This window comes from Branchiostoma lanceolatum, chromosome 16 (assembly GCF_035083965.1).
Source record: "Branchiostoma lanceolatum isolate klBraLanc5 chromosome 16, klBraLanc5.hap2, whole genome shotgun sequence".
Lineage (NCBI taxonomy): Eukaryota > Metazoa > Chordata > Leptocardii > Amphioxiformes > Branchiostomatidae > Branchiostoma > Branchiostoma lanceolatum.
The window spans coordinates 10,265,668-10,283,733 of record NC_089737.1 but is presented as its reverse complement, the minus strand read 5'-3'; the positions used below and the strand labels follow the sequence as shown (position 1 = coordinate 10,283,733).

Sequence of the window (18,066 nt, the reverse complement as noted above, 5' to 3'; positions counted from 1 at the left end):
ACATACCTAACAGGTTTTTAACGTACCGGACATGCACTAGCCTGATTTTCCCATGTCAATCTTTATTATACGTACACTTTTGATTATAAAACTGTATTTCGTTGTGTTAATCGTTACGTTATTCGTTTGTTGTTGGCACAACTTCTGAATAGAATTAAAAATAAAATCCTGAAAGTTCATATATCCTCAAGAACACAAAATCCCATCATTTCGCTTTCGACATCCCCCCGTAAAAGATAGTAGCTTTTTCAGATAAGGTACGCCGAATAGCACTTATTCAAGCAACTGTACATGATTTTGGAAATGTTCGGGCGTTTTAAGTAGCAACCACTGAGCAAGAGCAGGTTTTTGACCACGAACTATGAATTAATATGGAAATAAAGTGAAGACAATTTTAGATAGTTCAAAAGAAAAAAAATAGAGTCAAGACAACTTGATGCTTCCAAAAACATATCCAGTTGCTTAGGTAAGGCCACAGCAAGTAAATTTTATGGATGACATCCTCCGCAGACTCCAAAATTAATGAGATAGGGCGAAAAAAAAACAAGGCGGGCCAAACAAAACAAGATTCCTATATTTTCAAATTTTGAGATCATAAGTCTTGTTAAACAAGAATTGAGGCGACGAAATATGATATCATGACCAACAGCTATATTCTTGTATTAAACCAAATAGATGTGTATACATCTCAATAGACTAACTACAACAAATGCAGCAAAGAGCTTGTTGTACCATCATCTGAAGCAACTACACTAGGAATTCGTATGCGATGAAACACCTTGTGTATACAGCTCAATTAACTAGACCGCCCCCCCCCCCATTATTTACATAATGTCCTTGCTAGAACAAAGGCAGAAAATAGCTTGTTATTATAACATCATGGGCAGGAACTACACTGGGTATTCATATGCAATGAAACACCTTAGACTGTCAACATTAAACTGTTCTTGAATATGTGTATACAGCTCAATTAACTAGAACAAACGCAGAAAACAGCTTGTCATACCATCATGGGCAGGAACTACACTGGGTATCCATATGCAATGAAACACCTTAGACTGTCAACCTTTACGGCATATCTGCCAATTTTTGGCATGTTGACCACCGTCGGAAGACAGTGAAATTTCTTGTTTTTTATTCCGAAATCAGGCGAAAATTAATGAGCGCGCTGATGTCATCCATAAAAATTACTTGCTGTGGCCTAACTGCTATTTGGCGTATATTGTTGCTATATTCAAAACCTCCTTGCTATATTCAAGTCTGTCACATAGTGCCTCCAAACTGGGGCCGTCTGTCAACTGCATTTAGTTTGATAAATGCCTGGTAGACTGCAGGTGTCATTTCAAAGCAGATTGCCTCTCTTACACAGCTATTGCGGCCCAAGGATTCAATCACATGAAAGACCTAACAGGTCATTATAACCTTACATAAGATGCGGAATGGGGTGACTAACCTGACTTTTTTTGTAGGCAAGTTTTATATGTATCTTTGTAATAGAAGCATGTATAATGATATCAGTCACTGAGTACATGAAGCGTAGACTTTAAGGAGTATTTCAGAATTTATGCTAGATTATTATAGTAGATACGCTGTGTATTGCGCAACTGTCAAGCAATACATTTGAAACTAGAGTTCCACGACCTCATACCTTCGCCAAATAATTTTAACCTTTATGACTGACGTATCAGGGGTGTTTGTCATCAATTATAAATCATACCAGTTGATCTTCTTCACCCAAAGAACAAAAGTATGAGCTTAACAAAGAAGGTTATGCTAACAAAGTAACATTTATCATGAATTATGCAAATGGGGTCCTTATTAGCATAATTTGATTCAACGATGTTTACATTCACATAACTTCCAAATGACACAAGTATGAAATTGCCATCCTTTACCTGTATGGTATTATAGTAGCTTCTCATTAATTATGCAAATTAGGCCCACATTTGCATATTTTTTATCTATCAAAATTCCTCAGTAACAAATGTCACATATGTCAATAGTCATATCATGGAACACAGCGGGGTTTTAGAATTGTCTCATTAATTATGCAAATTAGAATCTGATTTGCATAATTATCGTCCAATCATACAAAGCATCACGTAAGCTATCTACATACCAAAAATCATTACCATCCATCAAGCCCATCTTGAGTTATAGTATTTTCTCATTAATTATGCAAATGAGGTCTTCATTTGCATAATTGATATCTATTGATATTTCTCTCTTCTTCAGTTACATATGTCACATGTTTGAGAGTCCTATCTTGGAATTTGGCGGATGTGTAAACTTTCCTCATTAATTATGCAAATAAGATATGGATTTGCATAATAAGTATCTAATCATGTACATCATCACTCAAGCTATCTACTTAACAAAAATCATAACCATACATCAAGCCCTTCTTGAGTTATTCCCTTTCAAAGTCTGAACCAAAACCTGATCCTGCAGTTCCAAAAAAGCCGCTAGGGGGCCAAAACCTATACCACTAACTCTCTGTCCAAAGAGCTATCTACCACTCAAAAATCAGTTCCATATCTTGTCCAGAACACGAGATATCGAAACAGGACGTTCCGCTGCAGTACCGTAACAAGCCGCTAGGGGACCCAAAATCTAATCATTTTCTAGTCTCATCAAGACCTACCAACCTACCAAATATCAAGACAATCCATCCAGGCCTTCTCGAGTTATGCTGGTCTTTACAAACATACATACATACATACATACAAACGCTACCCTATGCATAACCTTCTCGGCGAAGGTAAAAAGTTTAGATATAGTCAAAAGCACAACCCCCAACTGACTTAACTGACTTCATAATTTCATTTAAGTTTCTTTTAAGAATCATTTCAGACTACAACATATACTGAATCTTTATCAAGTAAACCTGGTGCATTCATGTATGTCGGAATGCATGCATGTATGGTTGTACACATTGTTGCTTCTTTTCGGCCACGCTCGTTTTTGTTAGATAGTTTTTCACAGCTGAGGACGTCTGTCACCTACAATAAGTTTGATGAATACCTGGCGCTCTTATCAAGATAGATTGCCTAGCTCTTCACATTATTCCACACGAAAGCACAGGTATTGTGACCATAGATTTCAATCACAATACAGATACAAAAGGTCATTATGACCTTACATAAGTCTCTACCAGCTACCAGACTCGCGCCGGCTACAGGAAGAACATGTGCCGGGGGACTTTGACCATGGAGGGTTTCATTCGCAGGCGCACCGGGATAAGCCAGCCTCTAAGGTTGCATATTTGACCCTTTCTCCATAGCCGACTCCCTTCATACAATTAACTTTATTTGGCCAATTTCTACTATTTTCCCAGCGACTCGCGGAGGCTGGTAGAGCCTGCCTTACCAAAGGTCCAAGGCCCATGGTAGCTAACATTGCTTTCTCATTGAAAACTTTCACATGACAATCTTTATACTATACGAACACAATAATGATAATAATTGCTTAGTTTATCTAGAATATATGGATCTTTTAGAATTTTTTGTTTGATCGATAGAATTCTTTTTCTAGTATAATGTCATGACTGTATACCTGTCTGCCAAGTTCTGAAAGTTCATATGTTCTCAAGAACATCACAACCAATGTACGGTATGTACCCTTCAGTTATTTTTCGATGTTGATTAGGAAATTCATCATCACCCGGTAAAAAGACTACAACATATACCAGTGCTTGACTGAAATGTTCAAAAATGCATCGGATAGTATGCATGGATAGCGGTATAAATTGCTACGTTGCTCTATTCGCCTCTATCGCATAGTGCCTCCAACCTCGGCCGTCTGTCAAGTTCTACTATGAACACACGCCTTACAGCGAGACGCGCAGGCGCAGATGCGAGCAGCAGCAAACTCGAAAGCTCCGAGTATTTCTCACGTTTTTACGTGTTTGTATTATTTCACCTTTGTCTTTAGTTGGGGTGTTCTATAAATTCGGGTCCGGCCGTGAGAATCGGTCCGGGGCGTGGCCTTAAAACTACGAAGGCCCACAAGAACAAAGTGCACCAAACAAGGCTACTGTATCGCTCTACCTTACTGTCTTACAGTAGCGCTGAGTCCCAATATTTGGATGCCCATTAGCCTGCCGAGAAATATACGGCCCGAATCCATTCGGATTCTTCCGGATCTTAGGTTCCGGATCACGCCAGGATACTTCAGGATAAGTCAGGATCCGATGCCATTTCGTGCAGTGTATAGTTTTAAGTTGAACCCAGAGTTAAAGGTCGCCATGAATCCATTCATGCAATACCACATCGATATACCACTTCTGCCACTGTTAGGTATTAAATTGACCGTGTTGCCCATAGTAACGGCTTACGTAAAAGCAATTTCACCTGCAGCGTTGTGCCGTTTCCCAGGCAATTTAAGATCTAACTGGAGAGGTCATGCTACATTCTTGCTCCTGCCACAGACGATACAAACCAACGCCGGGATGTTCAACAACAGCAGCTCGGACTCATGGCTACTTACCGAGGGGACAATTGGTCGTGAGATTTCAAATTTGCTGTCCTGTTATCGGTGGTATTTGCAAAACAAGACTGCAACCATCGCGCAAGCTTCTACCACTGTTAGGAATTAAATTTACCGTGTTGCCCATAGTAACAGCTTACGTAAAAGCAATTTCACCTGCAGCGTTGTGACGTTTCCCAGACAATTTAAGATCTAACCGGAGAGGTTGTGACGTTTCCCAGACAATTTAAGATCTACATGTTTGTAACTGGAGAGGTTATGCTACATTCTTGCTCCTGCCAAAGACGATAAAAAACAACACGGCCGGGATGTTCAACAACAGCAGCTCGGACTCATGGCTCCTCACCGACCAGACAATTGGTCGTGAGATTTCAAATTTGCTGTCCTGTTATCGGTGGTATTTGCAAAACAAGACTGCAACCATCGCGCACGCTAATGAAGAATGTTCCATGTACGCGGACCTTGTTATGTTGGAAACAGGTACAGACATCATCCTTTGGCTAATGGGACTTTTCATCATCATCAGTAATGCTGCCGTGCTCTTGGGAATCATCGCAACGCCTGAACTCAGCCAACCAGTGCCTTTATTGTTGGCAAATCTGGCAATCACAGACCTTTTTGCTGGTGTTGCACTTCTGTATCGCAGTGTAGGTCACCAGATACATGATGTAAAGTATGAATTTATTCTGACTTTTGTCAATCTGATGACACTGACTCAGTTATTGTCTGCGTCAGCCCTATCCTTGCTGTCGGTTAACAGTTATATTGCGATTAGGCACCCTATATTTTTCCGCAATCATGTTGGCAATGCCAGTAGTCGTGTAGGTGTTGTTCTTGCTGGTACATGGCTTAGTTTCGTCTTGCTCACCTTGTCACCCAGTATGGGCTGGAACTGTATAGACATGCATATTTTGAGCACAGGAACTTGTATTTCATATTATCCGGTGGCAGTTGTTGTCATCTGTGCATCGATATTGCTCTTTCTATGCGGTATCATGTTGTTTACAAACATTTGTACATTCATAGCCATCAGAGAACGATATAGAAATAGACTTGGCAAACCAGTTATACCACATGCAAGTGAAAGTCCACAGGAAAACAGTAAAACGGTTGAAAATCAGCCACGTAATGTTTCAAATCATGAGGCGCAAAGGAAATTTGAAAGGGTCGTGCAGAGGGCAAGGACGGTTATGATCCACGTAGTGATTGCGTTTGTCTTCTGGCTGTTACCCTGCATACTCGTCGGGATTTGCAGGATCCGCCCGGACCTGTGCCCCAGCAAAACCGGTGTTTTTGCATGCATCTGTGCAAACTCAATAACCAACCCAGTGGCAACTTTAATCCGCACGCCGGATTTGAGGAACGCAATCTGGAAAAAGCTGACGAGCTTTCATCGGAAAGTCACCTCCGTGATATTGCTAGGCCCTCCAAATGAAGAGGAAGGTCAACCCGGACAAGGAAATGTGCCATCTTTACAAGACAGCACGCATGTTCCGAAAGAAGTTCAGCCTACTTTGAAACAAAGTACAGACGAAGCCACTTAATTGCACCTCGGATAAACGCACCTTCCATTTAATTGCACCGAATCCCAAAATCCCAAACCGGTTCCCATTCACTGCATTGTTAGTAACTCCGCATATCTGCACCGCGCATCCCAAAATCCCAAAACCAATGCCGGATAACTGCACCATTTTTTTTCAAAAATCCTCGACAAGTGAACTGAAAAGGTGCGCTAAAATCGGCAAACGCGGTACTATGAGCCGATACCTGCCGGCGTAAAGGCGCAATACCGCCAATATGTTTAAAACTGTTTTAGAGTAGAGTAGAGTAGAATTTAGTAGTTTTGAGTAAAAAAAGAAGGCGGTCTCCATTGACAGTTACGTTCGGATAGGAATCGTATGGGAGGTCCCGGGCGGGTCACCCGTAATCAGTAACCAAGTTTTAGTTTCAGTTCCTAGTTTCATGGCGGTACATGATTTACGTAAATCGACAACTGCACCCTACGTAATGTAACACAGAAACTGTTATCCCATGAGTGGCATGTTTCAGAATGCCTCCCCTGTAACATTACGTGTGTTGTAATGCGGTAGATCGAATGGAAAAATTAAAAAAATGCAAAATCACAACAGGTTCGTAGTCATTTCTTTTTTTTTCATCAAAGGGTCAATAAATAAAGTTAATAATGTCGTCTGTATCCTTTGTGCTAGTGTTTCTGACTAACAATACACCCCCTTGCCCATGGTGGTGCGGTCCAGCTGGGCATTTCGCATAATTGCACCAGCCGGATAATTGCACCAAAAACGCTGACAAATGGGTGGTGCAGTTAAGCGGATTCTACTGTAATTGGAATATCTGTATGGACGTCAAGACTACACTACAAGTGCAGGCATCTTCGGATGAAACCGACGAAACAATGTTGACTGAACTGAAAACGGAAAACAGTGAACTGGGCAGAAATGAAATACGGCAAGTTGTATTATTTTATATCTACATCTAGTTACTATTGTTGGACAAATGGACAAAAGCATGTGAATGGATCTGGTCTCGATAATAGAAATAGACCTTGCATTGTATTATCTTGTGACTTTTTGTGAGCTCTTGGTGCACGCTATAGTGTAGGTATGGTACGTGTTTACATCTGAAGCCAGAATTGTTGCTTGAGCGTAGATTCTAAAGAAAACAATCAATTAAAACAATTCCGAGTGCGCCTTCTTGATGTTTAGTGGTCTGACTCAAAGCTCAAACTCCTGGACATGCATATGGTAATGTCAAATTAGATAATCTCCAAGCAGATCTCCACGGTGCCAAAATCGTACAAAATAGCTAAAGAAGCTCCAGTCAGCCAGAGAAGTTGTCAGGCACCGTCGGATTGCAAAAAAAAAATTCTTTCTGCCAGTTGGATACGGTCTTTGCAACCATTTGGTCTGCTTGGAGACTAAAATTAGAAGGTAATATGTAGATTGACATCACATTTCTTGCGAATAATATTCACTGGTCTGGATTATTTTGCAACAGATAACTGCGTTTAAACAATGATGGAATCATCAAAACGAGTATGGGGAAAATCATAATCCTTACTGGAATTAAATCTAACAAGGTTACAAAATGGTATTGCTTACTAGTACTTTCCATGGTTAGCTGTTTTTTTACAGTATAAAAGCCAATGATCCTAGAAAAACTGGTGTTTCCGCTTTACATCTAGTCGACAAAGGTTTGCATGTATCAAAGTAACAACCTTTAATAAAATTAAATCTAACCGGAGGGCCATATAATGGTATCGCTTAATTTACATCAAGCTGGCTTTTACAGTCTAAATTCCAATGATCCTAGACTAGAGACACAGGTGTTTCCGTTTTACTATGTATCAAAATCAAATCATTTAATGGAATTAAATCCATATATAATGGTACAGCTTACTTTAGCTGAAGCTGGCTTTTACAGTATAAAAGCCAATAATCCTAGAGAAACAGGTGTTCCCGCTTAGTCGACAAAGCCGATACTGGATTATAAGGATCCATTTTTTGCTTGTGATTAATCTAGACAAGTAGAAATTGAAAAACAATGCAGATGTATATGGTATGTTTTAATTCAGTCAATCGCTAAAACAGTAAAGATCTGAAATATTCTTTTTAATTTAAACGAAGAAAAATTATTTTCCCTGTCCTATACAACATATAACACCAAGGAGCATGGGCGACAGAAACTCTGTTACTTTAAACTTCATTTCTGTAACAGTCAGAGAAATCGCTAAAAGGCAAATATACTATATTTGTACATATGGGTACATTGTACATCTTTGAGAACCACATAAATGTCAAAACTTGATGAAAATAATGTATTGTATACAGGCATTTTGTTGAGTAACTTTGTAAATGTATACCTAGTCAGGTATGTAATTTACCAAAGAAGATGCAAAGTCAAACAAATGTACAACTTTTTTTTACAAAAAGTCAAGTGAACTTCATTTCATTTCATACTGGCTCTATTAATAGAAAAAATGCACCAGTGTTGCAGTTTTAGCATTTCCCATATTCCCCATATTCCCAAGTTTTGTAAAGAAAGTTTTTTCAACCTCAAGCAAAACTCACTTCTTTGTATATGGTAATAATCATTTTAAGAATTACAGTACACATGTACATGACAACAAACATTCAGAGATTCGAGAATTTTGATGATCAGAACTTAAAAACCATATCAATCCCTTGACCATTTCTTTTTTCTAATTCGAGGTTAACCTCATATATATATTCAAATGTACAAGTAAACTTAAAGTGGACAATTACATTCGTAAGCAACTGCATTAGTGAATATGAAAGGTAACAGTTACTCAAGCAACTTTTTGGAAACAGTCAGACGTTTCAGGCAGCATCCAGTCTTTCGTCAGTGACTGGAAGAAAATCTGGATTAGGCCGGTTTTAAACCTAAAAAATCTGATATGTTACTGAGATTAATATAATGTTGGTATAAAACCTGGTAAATCCAGATTTTTGTCCAGTCAGTGACAAAAGACAGCGGATGTTGTCTGAAACGTCTGTTTCCAAATTGTATCCTGTTGCTTGAGTAATAACTGTTACCTTGCATATCTAATTACCTGGATGTCTAACCTTCATCATTAATGCAATAGCAATAAATCAAAGCCATATCAGTCTGCATTTTTAAGTATGACGTGTGATTTGTTTCATACATGTACATCATACATACACCCTGCCTTGGCTTTTGAATACTGTAAAATTAATGCAGAAATGTTCACGGGGATTTAATTTTGCAGTAGGTATAATATGGAGTGTTCGCGGCGGTTGAGTTTGCGTTTGAAAGAACAATAGTAGCGCTACAGTCACACAATGGAATAGCTTTCTGCAGTGGGCTTAAGTTGCAGTAAAGTCTCGTTCACTGTGAAAACCGCGAACATAAAACAACTGTGCACATTTCTGCATTTACAGTATATGAGACTAACTATATTATACAGTCTGTCCACTGTCTGTCCCTTTCTGTAACGCCTCGGGCTGGCTTACTGCTTCAGCCGGTGGTTCTTGACCCTGTGAGAGTATACTATTCCCTACACCATCTTCAACAACACTCTGTACAACTCCATTGGCCTCTGTTACCACTGCTGTAGCAGTTTGACTAGGGATGTCACCATTCCCTGATTGGACGTTCTGAACACTTTCCCCCGTGTTACCGTCTTTGTTCTGCTCGTCGGTGCTCCACGCCAACGTTTCGGGCTGACTGACGCTGTCGTCCTCACCGGAGACGAGAACCTTGATGACGTAGCTTGGCTCGTCTTCAGTCGCGTCTTCATCCTTCTGGTAGAAAGAGTGAATAGATGAATATATGATTGGATAAATAAATGAATTAAGGAGTATTTGTGTCTTTTGATAGGACACATGGGAACCCTAAGTCTTAAAAAATCAAGGCCTTCTCAAGAATCTCTTGAACACCTGGATGTTTTAGTGTGCATACATGTACCTCTTGGATTACTGATGCTGCATTAGATCTCTTTTTTCAGGAAAAATATGAAGCGACAGGGCAAGAAAAGAATTCTTCTCTACTCAATAAAGTCGGAGGAAATGGGCTTAACTTCAAAATTTCAAAGTAGTAATACAACAATGGTTTCATTCTTTCAGACACCTGAATCTCAAAAACATGCTGTATACTAGTGTACATTCGTACAATAGTACCCTACTAGTACACAAATATTTAGTTGCATTAGCACTAGCGTACCCAAACTGTAAAAATAAGATTTGGGGCACAGTAAAATTGCATACATGCACCCAGCGTGACCTGATTGATTTTCATGTACCGGTGACTTCCAACTGTCTATTGTACATTTCATTCCAAAACGAGTAAGGATCGATTGTTCCTACCTGTACAACGATTATTTCTTGTTGGCGAGTTTGAGATGTGTCGCTGCTGGCGGCGTGGCTTACCGACCGTGTCACGATGTGCGTTCTGCGCTCGGGCGACACCACGATCACCTGTTTGGGCCCTCTGTCGTTTCTCTTGTCGCGTGGTCGCCTCCTGATGTCTTTATTGTGGATTTTGTTCAGGTGAGCTGTCAGTCTGAAAACAGGTACAAGACAGGATATCACATTAATCTTACCACTGATTGAACTGTCCAAAATCCAAAGCTTGATCAAATATGTTCCAAAAGGAAAAGGGCAGCTTCACTACTGTTCTCTTCGATCCTGAGACTAAAAGAGCCATTGAATCTTAACCTTCTCCCTACTAAAGTAACCTTTTGCCATCAAATTGTATTTGTTATACCATAAAAGGTACTTATTGTGGAATTTTGGCGCCAAAACTGCAAATATCTCCATTCAAAAATAATTTTCTACAATACAAAATTACAAAGTCATGTAAGCATCATTTCCAGCGTAAGTATAAGACGCAATAGCAAGCCACCAGAAGTCCCCCAGTTTTTGGTACATGTAGCTCCCAAGTCGGCAAGAGATAACAACACAACAAACTTTAAGTTGCATTTCATACGCTGTGAATATTGCTGTGCCGTACAATAAGAAAGGTTCAACCAAGGAGGTTTAATCAACCTCCTTGGTTCAACTTACGATGTAGAATAATTGTGAATTTGCCAGATTCTACACTAAGTTTCTTTAACAAGCAAAAAAACATGTACACCATCCCAAACTAAAAGTAACTGTTGGAACATTTTCCTGAAGAACTCATGTACAATGTATAGAATCTTCTAGTACAAACCATATGCATGATTCAAACTCTGCACACAACTGTCTGGTTTAAAAGCAGTATCGCCAACCACTACAACACAGGATTATCAAGAAAGCTACATATATGGAACTCCCTTTGAAAAACAATAATTCTAGATTTCTTAAAGAAAGCACAGCTACTTCAGATTACTTACCGTGACTTGTCTCCAAAGAAGCTCTCACACTCGGGACACTTTAAGGTCCTATTTCCAGGTGAACACTCGTGAAGTTTCTTGATGTGCTTGGCCATGTTCTTCTTATTGTTGAAGCCGAGACCACAGTGGTCACATTTGTAGGGACGATTGCCTGAAGATCAACAAAAAAACAAATACTTGTTTGTTTGTTCAGACCCTTGTAGTTCCTAGTGGCACATAGGGCAGCAAGTTTCTTTGCTGTTTCAGTAGCAAGATGTACTTTTACAGGGAGGGGTCAAAGTCAAGTCAAGTGAAGGCCTTTATTTTCTTTCGAAATGCTGGTTCGGGCCACACGGCCGCTTTTCAACAAGGTTGAAGTGGAGGGGTCACGGATAAGAAATAGTCTTTTTAGTTGCTAGCCCTTCCCCTTTAACATGCTTAAGGCACGTCCTTGAACATGGGACCTCCATTCTACGTCCATTCAGAAAGAGACCTGGAATCGAACCTGTGGCCTCTCAATCTCGAGTCATCTATACCAGGCCATTTGATGCCACCAAACACTGTATAGTCTATTTAAAAATTAATGTAACAAAATATGCAATCTTGCTAACCTCCGTGGATGACTTGATGTTCTTTGAGGCTCTCGGAGTAGTTGAACCCCTTGTGGCAGATGTTGCACATGAAGAGTTTCTTGCCCTCGTGCTTGTTACTCATGTGGATCTTCAGGGTTCTCTGCCGGTTGAAGGTCTCCTGGCAGACGGTGCAGATATAAGGTCTCTCACCGGTGTGGAGGCGAATGTGCCGTCGCAGGCCGGTGGACTGGGTAAACTTCTTGTCGCAAAACTATCAAAGCAAATTAGGAGAATGTTACAGCAATTTTAAAACAAAGCAATTACTTATTATATAAGTAGAGATGATTGATTTCAAAGCAGAGGTTGGTGAGGATTGTGACCTTTTCATGAAATTATGCCCGGTTTTTGTTCGCACTAATTCAAAAACCGGGTATATGATAAAAAGGTCCCAATCTTCCCTACCGACCTCTGCTTGGAGAGTACCCCCCTCACTCTTACTGCTTTGCAACACTTCCAACCCGACAAACAAAAATAGTGGTACTGAAGATGTACATGTATGGCAAGGCTGCATTATGTTGCGTGCATTGAAAATTGCAGAAACAGAAAAAAACACAGCTATACTTCATTCCCTAGAGGTGAAGTAAGGATAGTGTGTCTGTAATTTATCTACAGGCCGATTTCTCTCTTTCCAACCTTCTAATGCAGTATGGTATCGTCCAAAAATTGTGTTACACCAAAGGTGATTAACAATAATTATGTGAAACTAACAAGAGATTTATCTTGAGATGCACCCCTATAGCAGCCACAGTCACAGTGTTATCCAGGTGAACCATGTCCTTACCGTGCAGGAGTAGGGTCTCTCCCCTCGGTGGATACGCATGTGTTCCTTCAGGTGGGTGGACTGACTGAAGGCTGCGTTACAGTCCAGCTCTGCACATCTAGACAGGTACAACATTTATTCAGTGTTCATTCATTAGAAAAGCAACAGTAACATACTGTAGACCTGGAAACTTTTGCAGTGAGTGGTTTCATTTTCACGGTGAACTCTCGACATCACAAATATACCCTTCCAATGTTTATTACTAGTACAGTAAATAGAATTTTGAAAACCTCTTTTTCCAACATGCCGCAAAATAAAAGCACAGCAAACATAAATGCTTTTACCGTATGCAGCAGTAATCTATATTTCCTACACATTCCATATTGAAGTCAGATAACTCAGATAACTCAAAAAACTTTATGACCTGACAAAGGGTCTGATATGTATTCCTTTTACTTTTAGTCAACTGTACATGTAATGCCATTAGATATTTGGGTTTTCATTCCCAGTGGTTTACAAGAAATTAATGAATAATAAATGTAATAAATATGCACTATCATAGCACTTACTTGTATGGTTTCTCCCCAGTATGGATGCGCATATGTCTCTTATGGTTGGTGGGTGTACTGAAGGCAGTGTTACACTGTTCACAGGTGTATCTTTTTTGGTTGGGTGACCTCAGCTTTCTGTAACAGGTTTTAAGAGAGCAAATTGTTAGACTGTGTATAAATGCTTGTTTGTTTGTTTCTATTGCATACCCAGTAATACCTCTTTGCATACTGTTAATGTAAAAATGTTTGCGGTGGTATTATGTTTGCAGTTTTCTTGGTGAACTCTTTGGCTTAACATCAGATCACTCAGTATGATACTATGAATGGATAAAATAATTTCTTACCTTTCAGTTAAAGCCTCATCGTGACCTGATTCCCCACTAAAACATTCTGTCAGCTCACCTGCAGACTCAGACTGTGTAAAGAACATTTCAATATCTGATTACTGTAAATCTTGAAGGATTGCAGTGGTTTTATTTTGTAGTGACTTCTTATGTTCTTACATCAACATTGTTTCTAATGTATTGCTACATACAGTAACTGAAGGACAGAATAGTTATAGCTCAAAATACTGCGAAAACCTCTTTTCCCCTCATAATGCAAAATTAAGTCCCTGCGAAAATAAATGACTTTACAGTAAACATACCTGTGAATTGGCAAGTGCAACTGCAAAGGGCTCGAACTTCTTGCAAATGTCGTCAGCATTTCTGACCTATAAATAGATAATATAACAGCAAACATTTATACATGAGTACCCCAGGAGTTATTCATGGTTTAAGTCATTACTAGACCACGTGACATAATGACATACTGGCATTACAAAAAAACACATTTTGTTTGTTTATATGCTCAGATTTTAAAAAGGACTCTCAAAAATCAAATATCTATGGTGATTAAACATCAAAATATCATGGGCACAAAGCCCATATCAATTTATCTTATTCCGAGGTTACAGGATTTGTTTACAAACTTCTACAGATAAAGTTCAACCTTTTTATAGAACAAAAATTCAAAATACACATGCCCTTACTTAATAGGTATGCATTGTAATGACAGAATGTAACTAATTCTGATGTGGTTTATTAACACATATATTAACACAATCATATTGAAACATGGCAAGCAGGCTTTACTCCCTTTGGTAGAACATATGGCAATTGCACAGCTCCTCCTGGCAGAACATAGAGGAACTACAGCTACAATATTATACACAGAAAGGCAGACAAGCCAAAAATGCCAATGTACCTGCAGTGCTCGTAGTGCTCCAGTGAAGTCTGTGAGGTTGGTCTCATCTACAGATATCTTCCCTGTATACATGAAATCTAACAGAGCCGAAAACCCTCCTGGAAAGAAAAAACACAGAAAAATTCAACAGCTGCCTGCAACAAATGAAATCCCTACAGACCTGGGAACATATACAACATTGAAACTTTTAAACTGACAACTGAAATATTTCCTGCAGATAGCATGTGCTGTTCAAGGAGGTTCAATAGTCCGATTTTAAACATCCTTGGCTGAATGATTCAATGGATCAGGGCTGTCTGTGTAGCACAGTAGCAGACACCTGTGGTGTTTGATTACATCATGTAGCAGGTGGCAGGACAGAGCTGGATATGAATGTGTTTGAAGCTTGAGTAAACTTGATTGAATACAGTAGTAACAGTACTATTATCTATAGAATGATTAAAGTAGAAAAATGTAAATAACGTTCATCTTAAATAACATTCACCGGCAGTAACTCCTCTCAGCTCCAAAATACTGTGGAAGTTCTGTTGCTGGACTTCGTTGTGAAACATCGTGTTGAAGAAGTCGCAGCACGCCGCGAGGATCGTCTTGTGCGCCCGGAACTGCTTCCCGTCGATGATGATCGTGATGTCACAGAGGAATCCCGTGGAGCGACAACCGTTCATCCAGTCCAGGATGGTCACGCTGAGGTCAGGGATCTCGTGCGTGAATTTCTGCCCGCCGGGTTCCACCTGTAGCATCGCAAGTATTAGAAAATACAGGCTTTGTTGTACTTTGTTTGATGTATTAATTGTTTGCAATTTTGAAGTTAACTATAGAATTACATAGAAGCTCTTAATTCATAGAGGCAGAAGGGTTTTGCAATTGCATTTTGCTGACTTTATAACTTATAATCTTATGACTCTTTTTGTTTTGCCAAAACAAAAAAAGTCATGAGATTAAACTGCACCCAAAATTCTGTCTGCGCACCTAAATTTCTAGGTTAGGTGCACCAATTCCCGAAAATGAATTTCGAGCCCTTTCTTATCTACAACACCAAGGACTCTAGAGGCTTGCTAAATTTACTGACTCTTTCTATGGATGTCATGTAAGTTGTAACATATTTTATTTGGAAGGAAGAGTCGGCTACGGACGTCTGGCAAATTTCTAGGCTCCGTCAGTCAGGCGAGCACGATTTAGTCAGGCTAGAGGACCAATACTGTAATTCACATTATCTTCACGGTGGAAAAATTTCACGGTGTACGGAAAACGGACATTTTCACAGAACTTTAACTGAACGGTGACGGCAAGTTATTTACAGAACGAAAGTGTCAAGGAATCATAAATAATAAAAACTTTTTTTTCATGATGATGATAATTTCAAGGTACCGTGACTGTGAAAACAGTGAACATAAAGTTACAGTGAATTACAGTATCTACCCACATCTATAAGTAAAAAGCGTTGTATACCTGTAGCATCGCAGGCGGCTGTTCCGCGACCATGACCGCGGGAAACTGAGTACCGCCTTCTGTCGACACCTGGATAGTCATGGGGACAGAAGGGGCCTGGGGCGGTACTGTTGCATCCTGGGAATAAAAGGAAAACAGCAGCTTTTGTTTCTTTGTTTTGCTCTGCACGCTATATTCATCAATGTGGTGTTACAACTTTCTTTTTCACAGATTTTGCTGAATTTGACTAGAAAGTGCTATAGAATAGAATTTTTCAAAACAACCATACATAGAGATGGCCAACTTCACCCCTTTACAACGCTTCCAGTCCCACAGCATAGAGAAGGACGATGACAATGTTTGAGTAGTGAATTGTCATATGTATGAATCAGGGAATCACAGAAACACACACATACCTACCTACTCACGCATACATACACGCATACCCACTTACACACAGGCACCACATACACTCTCACACAACTACTCACCTTACATACCAATACCCATTCACACAAGAATACACACTCACTCACACACACACACTTCCATTATAATTTTATTCCATACACACTCATTCGTAATAAAGACAAGCCAAAAACAATATATGTCTGTGCACCATATCATGTCTGTAATAATTATTCAGACAAATTTAGCAGTATCATAGGGGTCTTGTCCAGTATTGTGTAGATGTAACAGGTTAGATATCAGTGGTCAAGTAAAAAATGGAAACATGTTTTGACCTTCAGGGCTTGGGAACAGACAAAAAAAGGGGATCAACTGATCCAGTTGACCGTTGTCTGTTACAACTACAAGACCTCTAAATACGTAAGACAAGAGGCAAAAAAAATCCGTGCACGTAGAACTTCAGTAATCAAAACACCGTACTGTAGTTGGCACACCCCCTAACCGCCCCCCTCCCCCTTCCAAACCAAACACGCGCGCTCAGCCAACGTAACATGTACGCCGCGCATACACAAGTTTTCCCTCAGTCTTTCTACGGTAATAATCTCATCCCCTAAGGTATTCATCCACAATCTGATAAGTCCCAGACATGCTTTGTCTACGAAGCTGAAAGTGTGCGGCCCGAGCAAGATTCAAACCTCGGCGGGAAACAGCGAAACCTGCACGTACCATGGCACCCTGGTCGGGAGATCGCCGTTGTCACAAACAAAATGGCGACTTCTGCTTCTCGTTCCCACAATCCTCTGTGTACAAATCTGCATATACCTAATTTAAATACTTGTGACTAGACATATCGGCCGTAAAGTATTCCCTATGGAAATAAGTAACGTTATATCCACAAGTTAAGCATATAGGAATGTGACTTGTTTTGAAGCAAGGTTTAGACTTGCAGTTTGTATTGAGTTTCGCTGTGAAACTAAAATTCTAGTGTCGTGGGAGAACTTTTAGAACTTTTTTATGCCAAAGTCATTAGCATAGTCGTGCTGAGTAAAGCTTATTCTTACAATATTGATTTCCATTGTCAGATGTTGGCAATGAAAAATTGTATGTTTTCCGACTGTGTAACGTACATGATGTTCAGTAGGTTGATATATGCATAATTAGTGTAATAATTAGCTAGACCTTATGGAGGAGGAGCTTACATAGGTAAGCCGGGATTGGCTGGTGAGAGCAGCCAATCAGATAGTTACCCATTGTCACCAGAGTTGAGCATGGAAGATGTACTTGTCTATGAAGTTAGTTGAAGTTGCAAACCCTATTCATTACAACTGCACCGTTTTTCTGACACGCAACGTTTTCAAATTTTCATTTCAGAAATGAAGAATGCAACAAAAGACCATACTTTATCCTCAATCACCGAACATGTCTTTGAGATTTAATAGAAACTCCCGTTTTCGAATGAAAAATAAAACTTTGAATGGATATGTTTACAATCTTCCCTAACCTCAAAGCGGATATTGTGAATAACAAAATACACAATGATGTTTTTTGTCTGCCTCGTTATTACGGAAGGGAAACATGTTTAGTTTATTTGATATGATTCGTTTCTTCATCTTCTTCTTTCTCCGTTCCTGACAAATAAGACCAATGACCGTAACCAGGCGACTGTCACCCTGTTAACTGGTAAAGTAGCAGACACCCTGT

At 39.6% G+C, this 18,066-nt stretch overlaps 1 protein-coding gene across 2 annotated transcripts; it reads right to left on the bottom strand.

Annotated features, from left to right (window-relative positions):
- Positions 1-8,058: 8,058 nt before the first annotated feature.
- Positions 8,059-17,176, bottom strand: LOC136421687 (zinc finger and BTB domain-containing protein 24-like). Of its 2 annotated transcripts, none has more exons than XM_066409164.1 (12): positions 17,092-17,176; positions 15,979-16,095; positions 15,014-15,260; positions 14,530-14,627; positions 13,931-13,996; positions 13,629-13,699; positions 13,303-13,419; positions 12,755-12,851; positions 11,953-12,184; positions 11,363-11,513; positions 10,353-10,548; positions 8,059-9,791 (listed from the first exon to the last, which is right to left on the bottom strand). In XM_066409164.1, the coding sequence occupies exons 1-12, from the start codon at positions 17,092-17,094 to the stop codon at positions 9,447-9,449; spliced, it is 1,740 nt and encodes a 579-aa protein (XP_066265261.1). In that variant the 5' UTR covers positions 17,095-17,176; the 3' UTR covers positions 8,059-9,446. The 2 variants fall into 2 exon arrangements, with proteins under 2 accessions (XP_066265261.1, XP_066265262.1); XM_066409165.1 differs by having other exon boundaries at positions 8,059-9,788.
- Positions 17,177-18,066: the final 890 nt, after the last annotated feature.

Coding starts and splice junctions, on each gene's coding strand:
- LOC136421687 (XM_066409164.1), bottom strand. Junction 13,997..14,529: donor GAGCACTACGAGCACTGCAG/GTACATTGGCAT, acceptor ATCTATTTATAG/GTCAGAAATGCTGACGACAT. Junction 13,700..13,930: donor TTGCACTTGCCAATTCACAG/GTATGTTTACTG, acceptor TTCTTTACACAG/TCTGAGTCTGCAGGTGAGCT.